The sequence below is a fragment of the Paroedura picta genome, chromosome 8 (genome assembly GCF_049243985.1).
Source record: "Paroedura picta isolate Pp20150507F chromosome 8, Ppicta_v3.0, whole genome shotgun sequence".
Lineage (NCBI taxonomy): Eukaryota > Metazoa > Chordata > Lepidosauria > Squamata > Gekkonidae > Paroedura > Paroedura picta.
In genome coordinates this window covers 1,378,073-1,386,651 of record NC_135376.1, presented here as the reverse complement: position 1 = coordinate 1,386,651, position 8,579 = coordinate 1,378,073, and the positions used below count along the sequence as shown (strand labels likewise).

The following is an 8,579-nucleotide window of genomic DNA, read 5'->3' as shown; positions in this document are numbered from 1 at the left end:
CGCCCCACCCCGCCATGTGCTGGTCAAGCCCCTTTCTGTGTCCCAGCCCCAGAAGTGTCCAGGTTGCTCTCTGGGATTTAGTTCCCGATGTGGCCAGATACAGGAGTGTCCCCCCCCTCCCATATAGACAGGAGTTCCCTTTTTTCCCACTGGGAAGTTCACCTGGATCCTCATCCAGGGAGGGTCAAGGTAAAGACAATAAGAATTAACCTCTGGAAGTCAGCACCCCGGGATAACAGGGAGGCCGGCAGCAAAGCTGGATCTCCAAGAGGGTGATTTACGCTCAGGGGAGTTAGGTCTGCTGAAAGACAAGTGACCACAGACCGTGTTTAAAGACCGGATGTAAGAGATAAAAGAGATAAAAGGCTGGGGGAAGGGCTACCAGCAAATTGTTCTGCCTGTGACGTCTGGGCATACACAGAGTGCTGGGTCCAAAGGACCATCCCTCCCCGACTGCAGCATGCACGGCCCCTGTCACCTTCAGTCCCCCTTCTTCAATGAGCAAGGGACAGACCCAGAAGCAGCGTCATCTGAGAGAAGGCCAACATTGCAAATTGTTCAAGTGAGCCAAATTTGTGCAGAGAACTTGAAACCAGATTGCACAGCCCTTCTACCGGCACCCAGGCTCCCTCTGCAGAGAGGTCAGACACCGAGAGTGACCCAATGCCGGCTCCTCAGGGGGTGAGCCCCAGAAAACCTTTTAAAACTTAGGGGGCTGAGACCGGGCACAGCTGGAAGTATTTGCTCGTTTATCGTATGGCATCCACGCTGCGTTGCCAGGAGATCCGAGGACTGTCCGGCAGCCGGGCAAGAGGCATTTGGGGGTGGTTTCTATCGCCTGCCCGGCATCACGATGCCCCGGGTGTTCCTTGGAGGTCTCCCATCCAAGTACTTGGCACGGCCCACTCTGCTGAGCTTCTGAGGTCTGACGGGATCGGGCGGTCCGGGGCCACCCCGGTCAGGAGCAGCCGAAAAGAACGCCTCGCCAGGGAACCCTCTGGGATAAGAGGCCGAGAAGCTGCCTTCAGAGCGCAGGAGACAGACGCACCGGGCTGCAGAGTGGGATGGGGATCCAGAGGCCCGCTGGAGCATCCCAAGGGGAGATTCCCGAGGACCGGCAGGAAAAAAAGGCAGGAGCCGAGCCCTGTGCCCGGGCAAGGGAGAGGCCTTTATTTCTCTGGAATCCCACCGCCTTTCTCTCCGTAGCAAACCTGTCCGTTAACTTAGACCAAGGCTTTGTACAAAAATAAAAGGTTCTGATAAGATTTTTAAACAAATATTAAATAAATATATATATATATATTTATAGTGAGAGAGAGAGAGTTTGGATTGTGTGTCCGTGGGCCTGGCTCATAGCTCGTCCTTGGGGTTGATGCCCAGGTTGCCGGGTTCGAGATACTCCTGGTTTAACGCCGCGATTACTTCGTCTGCTTGGATCCGCTCCTGGGGAAAGCAGAAAGAGAAGATTTAAGAGACGGAGAACAGCTGGGAGAGGGAGAGAGAGAAAGAGAGGGAGAGAGAGAGAGAGAGCACTGCAGGTATAGATAGACCCTCCGGATTTGAGACCAGCAGCATCTTAGAAAAGTAGGAATATGCATGATCCTCAGAACGCATGACTGAGCAGAATATAAAGAGTGTCCTGCAAGGGGCATTGGAGGAGATGTGTGTTTAACACAGTTAGAATAGGAACTTCCCGAAGCTATTCAAATTAGCTCCTCCTGTGTCCTGATTGGCTCAACAAGAGACTTCCTGATCCTTCGAGGTCACTTCCTCCCTGCTTGCTTCCAGAACAGCAGTTGAACAGATGGAATGACTCTAGATAACTGCTAGCTGGGCAGGTCTCTCTCTCTTTCCCACACTAAGTTGTTTCTCTTCTGAATAAAAGTGATTTCATTCTTTAAAAACTCTGATGATTTGCTCCTTTGCATATTCAAACTCTGCCGACAAGAATCAAGCAGATTTTGGGGACATAGAGCTGTTTGGTGCCACCAAGCTCTGCTTCTGCGTGACTCAGAAATTTGCAAACATTTTCCGCTATTGGATCACCACCACCTTCCTTGTCTTCGGGGGAGAGGCTGTGTAGGTGTGAAGAAGTATCAGAGAATCATAGAATCATAGAGTTAGAAGGGGCCATACAGGCCATCTAGTCCAACCCCCTGCTCAGTGCAGGATCTGCCCTAAGCTAGAACTAAGGTCGAGTCCTGGGGCTCCTTGAAGAACCACAGAGTTTAATTCTGGGTGTAAGTTTTCATGTGCATGTACCCTTTTTCCAATGCACTAAAATGGGTGTTACTGGCCCATACATATAGGACGGGGGTGAACAGCAAACTAACAGACAGCAGAGTCGTTCCCTTCACGAGATTTCCCCTTGGGATTAAACCCAAACAAATGGTGACTATATAAACAAAGCTAGCTATTCAGGACTGGTCCTTGCAGCTGTCCAACAACTTTGTTCTGCTGCATGCCAGTTTGCTGCTCACCCTCAACATATCTGAAGAAGTGTGTGCATGCAGCATGGAAGCTTATGCGCAGAATGACACTTGGTCAGTCCTAAAGGTGTCCCTGGACTCCAGCCCTGAAGACAGGATCCGAGCCACTTCCTCAAGGCTGCAGCAGCATTTAAAGGACTTTTCTAGGAGGTTGTTTCCGAGGCTAGCTGGGTTGGCCTGCAGGAGAACAGTCAGATTCAGATCCTGCGGCACCTTCAAGATCTACAAGAGCTTCCCAGGATCAAAGCTTCCTTGGTCAGGCAGGGAGTCTGGACTCTTTCCTCTCCCCTCCTGCCTTGTCCTTTCAGCTGGAGATGCCGGGGATGGAGCCGGGGACCTTCTGCAAGGCAGACACATGCTCTGCCGCTGACCCAAAGCCCCACCGCAGACAATAGGTGCCCATGTAGCTACTGAATCAGACCTCGGTCCAGCAAGGTCAGTCTTGTCTACACAGATCAGCAGTGGCTCTCCGGGGTCTCATGCGAAGGTCTTTCCCATCGCTTCCTGCCTGCTTCTTTAACTGGAGAGACTGGGGATGAACCTGGGACCTTCTGCGTGCCAAGAACATGCCCCGCTACGAAGCCCCAGCCTCTCCCCTCCTAGAGAAAGACAAGGGTAACCAATCAGGTTATCCATCTTTCTATCTGCAGGGGTTGGGAACATGATGTAGGAAACAGAGACCTAATTCCTCATCAGCCATTTGAAATGGATCCAGTCTACAAATATCAGAGTTTGAGTTTGGTCTTCAATATGCCCCTGGACTCAAGCAGCGTCCTGCTGCTTCAGACCAACATGGCGCCCACCCGAATCAAGCCTCAAAGAATTTACAGGCACATTTGTTTGTTCCATCCAGGTGGATGGCACAGAACTGCCTCACTGCTCCTTCTAAAATATCTTGGAACATGGAAGGACCATCTACGTATCTGCCCCCCTTTTCCTGACCCATCCTGTTACCCTGAAAGCCCCCTATCCGTTCTGGCGTGCCCCATCTTCCATGGGCCAACATCCTTCCCTGAACAGAATTCAGGACTCAAAATGGGCATGCAGATAGCCAAGCACTGTTGGCCCGCCTGTGTGTGTGAAGGAAGGACAGTGGCCCTTTCCCCAGAGGAGGTCTTAGCGCGGGGGGCAGCTGTCAACCCACTCCTTCGTTTTCAAGAGAACAGCTGCGGTGTAATCCTTCCCCTCCAGCTGCCCCAGCACCAGAAAACTCACCACTTCTCGGTGGAGCGGATTTAGGGTGAACCACAAAGCAACTGCACACCGCTGGCCCTTGGTGACGGCCTTCACGCCATGAGGGTTCTCCCCGCCGGATGAGAAACTGATCATTCGCCCACACTTTGGCTTGATGAAGGCCTGTCGGAGATCAAGAACACCGTCCTTGTAACTACGCTCAAGTCACGGACAAGGAATCCTAGAATCACAGAATCTCAGAGTTGGAAGGGACCTCCTGGGTCATCTAGTCCAACCCCCTGCACTATGCAGGACACTCACATCCCAGTCGCTCACCCACTGTTACCTGCCAACCCCTTGGGCAGGGGCACCTCAGAGACCCACAGTTATATTCAGGGCATGAGCATCTGTGGGCATGCACCCTTCCTCAGATACAATGTCTATTTCTCCACTTTGGCTCCCCTCCCAGAGAAGGTGGGAGATTGCACCTGAGCAAAGGTGTGTGCCCACGGAAGCTCATGCCCTGGATAAGGCTGTGTGAGTCTGGAGGTGCCTGGCCGGGTTCTAAACTTTGGGCTGCTGCTTCAGACCCAGACGGCTGCCCACAAAGTGTAATTGCCAGGCGAGGCCAGGAGGTGGCAGGAAAGGCTGACGAACGGAGCCTAACGCCAGTTCATTTGCAACCTCACACAGATAAGCACAGAAGTGCATTACAATGTCATAGAATCATAGAATCACAGAATCCTAGAGTTGGAATGGGCCCTACAGGCCATCTAGTCCAACCCCCTGCTCAACGCAGGATCAGCCCTAAGCATCCTAAAGCATCCAAGAAAAGTGTGTATCCAACCTTTGCTTGAAGACTTCCAGTGAGGGGGAGCTCACCACCTCCTTAGGCAGCCTATTCCACTGCTGAACTAGACTCCTAGAATGGGAAGGGGCCATAGAGGCCATCTAGTCCAACCCCCTGCTCAACGCAGGATCAGCCCTAAGCATCCTAAAGCATCCAAGAAAAGTGTGTATCCAACCTTTGCTTGAAGACTTCCAGTGAGGGGGAGCTCACCACCTCCTTAGGCAGCCTATTCCACTGCTGAACTAGACTCCTAGAATGGGAAGGGGCCATAGAGGCCATCTAGTCCAACCCCCTGCTCAACGCAGGATCAGCCCTAAGCATCCTAAAGCATCCAAGAAAAGTGTGTATCCAACCTTTGCTTGAAGACTGTCAGTGAGGGGGAGCTCACCACCTCCTTAGGCAGCCTATTCCACTGCTGAACTACTCTGACTGTGAAAAACTTTTTCCTGATATCTAGCCTATATCGTTGTACTTGAAGTTTAAACCCATTACTGCGTGTCCTCTCCTCTGCAGCCAGCAGAAACAGCCTCCTGCCCTCCTCCAAGTGACAACCTTTCAAATACTTAAAGAGGGCTATCATGTCCCCTCTCAACCTCCTTTTCTCCAGGCTGAACATTCCCAAGTCCCTCAACCTATCTTCAGAGGGCTTGGTCCCTTGGCCCCAGATCATCCTCGTCGCCCTCCTCTGTCATGTATGTTCATGTCGAAAGTGAACCGTGGTTTCCACAGTCTTCCCAACTCAGCTCTACGGCAGTGTCTAAGAATGCGCTACTCCTGCGGCCTTTGAAATCACAACTGAAGGTGCTGATTTGGGCAGTTTAACTTAGGGGGAAGTGCAATTTGGACCGTATTTGTCCAAAAAGTGTCCAAATCAAGACTGATTTGAGTCCTTTTGGGTCTATCCAAAACTAATCGCACAGGCCCAACTGAAACAGCTCCTCGTTTTGATCTATCAGGAGTGGTGGGCCGTGACTCTTGGAAACGCCTCCCCTGCCCCAAATGACACCAGCCTGGAAGGTGCTCCTGGACTCCGGCTCTTTTCTGCCGATCTACAGCCCCCCCCCCCCTCTTCAGCAGCACAACTCGGGAACTCCGTCCCCAGAGAGATTTGCCTGCCTCCTTCTTCTGGTGCCTCCTGGCCTTCGGTCTCATCGTGCTGTTTGCTTTAGTGTTTGTAACGGAATGCTGTTGTTTTAACTGTATTTTAAATTCTTTAATGTTTTAATGTTTGCTGCCACATGGACCCTGATCAGGTGGAAAGGTGGCATACAAATGTTTTAAATAAATAAACCTGGCAGGGAGATTTTGGCATGGAGATGTGAAGGCCCAGAAGAAGAAAAACACACAACCCACAACCCCTGAGAAAATATTTTTAGTCTGGTTCCCCCCCTCCCTCCCGAATTTAAAAAATTCGGAGGGGAAAATTGGAACATTTGGAGAAGCACTTAAAAAAAAAACCACCATGAAATATTTGTTTCTTTTTAAATGGGTGAAATGCGTTTTAAGAGAAAGTTTCACTCACAGTATGCAAGTCAAATAACTTTTCTCCTCATGTCTTCTGATGGAAATTTTGGGGCCCACCAAAAGAATGCCTTGAGAATTTTAAAAATCATTTTTGGGGGGGAGTACAATAATTTGTAGGACAAGTTTCTGCTCCCTCAAAAAGCACAGGGTTCAATTTTTCTTTTTTAAAAATGGGAAATTTGCAAAGATTCCTGCTCTATGTTTACTTGGAAGGAAGGAAGACCCTTCAAGGAACCCCCTGCTGCTCCCTGCAATTGGGTCCCACAGTCTTTTGAGGACTTTTGACTTCTCTTCTGGCCCTGGGCCTGTGTGGGGGGACCCCTGGGGAGGTGCTTCAGTCTGTGTGCAGCAGGGGTGGGGCCGCACGTGGGCCAAGGGCTGACCCAGCCAGGCTGCTGGGAGGCTCCGACCAGCCCAAAGCCGAGGAAGGGCTTTGCTCACCGTCACGGTCTTGGCATCCATTTCTGTAAAGATGAATTCGCCCCCTTCAAAGTCACTGTTCATGTACAGAAGAGCGCTGGAAGCAGAAGAAGCAGGAATGTCAGAGGCAGATTAGTCACAGCCCAATCCATTGCACGTTTACACTGAAGTAAGCTCTGCTCTGGTCACGCATGAAGCTTCACACTGAATCAGACCAAGATCAGCATTGCCTACTCAGACTGGCAGAGTGACCTCAGAGACACAGGCAAGGAGAGGTCCTTCCCGTTACCTCCTGCTTGGTCCTTCTAACTGGAGACACTGGAGTTTGAACCAGGGACATCTACAGGTTCCTTCCCATGGAGTCACAGCCCCCCACCTCGCAAAATCAATCTTGTCTGCTCAGGCTGGCAGCTGCTCTCCAGGGCCTCAGGCAGAGATCTTTCAATCCCCTCCTGCTGGTCCTCCTAACTGGAGATGCTGCCGGGGGTTGAACGGGGGACCTTCTGCAGGCCAAGCAGAGAAGCCTCCACTGAGCCTTCCCAATTAGGGTCTGCCGTTTGAGACCAGGAAATCTCTGGCTTAAAAGAGGTCTCTGCCTGGCAGTCCTTGGGCAGCCTTTGGCAACTGTCCCAGCCCTCCCCCCTGCCCCCCCCAGCCTCCTTATTCGCAGGACAGGGAAAAACCACCCCAGCGCTGCCCTTGGAGGAGTGACGAGAAGGCTGCAGGGCTGTGTCCCCTGCAGCACCCGGGAGTCCTTCTCCCACCTTGACGGGCCGTACCTGTAGTCACGGAAGGTGTACGCCGGGGGCTCCTTCCAGCACTCGTGGGCTTCCGGGTCCAGGAGGCAGTTGTCCGCGTGGATGGGATGGCTCAGGTCGTTCCTCTGGCTCTGCTGGCCTGCCGGAGAGGAGAGGAGAAGGGTTCCGACCCGCTTGGCCCAGGCTCATCCAATCTCATCAGATCTCCGAAGCCAAGCAGGATCGACCCTGGCGAGTCCTCAGGTGGGACAGCGACCAGGAAGCCCAGGAAGCCCAGAGGCGGGACACGGCAAAGCACCCCTGGGCACCTCTTGCCTCAAAAGCTCTCCGGGGCGGCCGTGATTCAGCTGCGATCGGATGGCCCCGGTGGAGCTGGTGGGGCTTCCCGCAAAGATCTGGCCCCACGGATTGGTTGCAGGGGCTGGTTTGGTGCTCCTGCCTGGGAGTGGGGCAGTTGGCAGGAAGCTCTGGCCCCGGGGTTGGCTGGCCCCTGCGCCCTTCTGCATGCCAAGCGGCTGCTCTGCCCCTGAGCCTCAGCCCCCCCCCCCTTGGGACCCGACTTACCTGGTAGGGCCGTCCGACACACCAGATGCGTGTAGGAGAAGAACAGGGTGGAATTAAGCAGGAAGTAGGACTCCACGATCCGGCGGGCTTTCTCGCTGACATCGTAGAAGAGGCGGGCACTCTTCAGAGGGACACGCCCCTCGTATCCAAACTGCAGGCCAGGAAAAGGATGAGTCAGCAATACAAAGGGACTGTCAACGGAGCCAAGCCTGCGGACACTGAAATCCAGAGAGTGGGGCCGTGAACAGGCAAGACAGCTCTCTTCTCCCCCAGGTCCACTGACGCTGCACCCTTAACTCTTCCCCAGTCCTGTTTGCGGTCCTGTTCTTTCTCACCCTAGACCAGGGGTAGGCAAACTGGGGCCCTCCAGATGTCCATGGACTACAGTGCTGGCAGGGGCTCATGGGAATTGTTGTCCATGAACACCTGGAGGGCCCTTGTTTGACTAGCCCTTCCCTAGACATTCACCCATGGGAACAGCTGCACACTTCTGTCTTCAAAGGCAATCTATCCATGGCCCAAACATGAAACCTCAGAAAGGGATGAGACATCCAGGCATTGCCTGAAGACCGGCTCTTCTTAGGTCCGTGCAGAAATGAACAACCAATCCTTGGAACTGCTGGAGACATCAGCCGAGGACTGGGAGAAATGCCCCTGTTTTTATACAGCTTGAGTCCAGTGGCACCTTTAAGAATCAGAATCCCAGAGCGGGAAGAGACCGCAGAGGGCCAGCCAGTCTCCCCCCACCCCACCCCCCCACTTCTCGGGGACTTAAAAGCCACCCACCCCTGAGAGCTGCTC

General features: G+C 53.0%; 1 protein-coding gene across 1 annotated transcript in view; it reads right to left on the bottom strand.

Moving 5' to 3' along the window:
* Positions 1 to 1,260: 1,260 nt before the first annotated feature.
* P3H2 (prolyl 3-hydroxylase 2) overlaps positions 1,261 to 8,579 on the bottom strand; it is a 68,627-nt gene continuing 61,308 nt past the window's right edge. The window contains exons 11-15 of the mRNA XM_077348006.1: positions 7,779 to 7,929; positions 7,236 to 7,353; positions 6,478 to 6,553; positions 3,705 to 3,845; positions 1,261 to 1,443 (exon numbers count right to left, since the gene is read on the bottom strand). Coding sequence (XP_077204121.1) covers positions 1,351 to 1,443; positions 3,705 to 3,845; positions 6,478 to 6,553; positions 7,236 to 7,353; positions 7,779 to 7,929 — 579 coding nt within the window. The 3' untranslated portion in view covers positions 1,261 to 1,350. The remainder of the gene's footprint in view (positions 1,444 to 3,704; positions 3,846 to 6,477; positions 6,554 to 7,235; positions 7,354 to 7,778; positions 7,930 to 8,579) is intronic.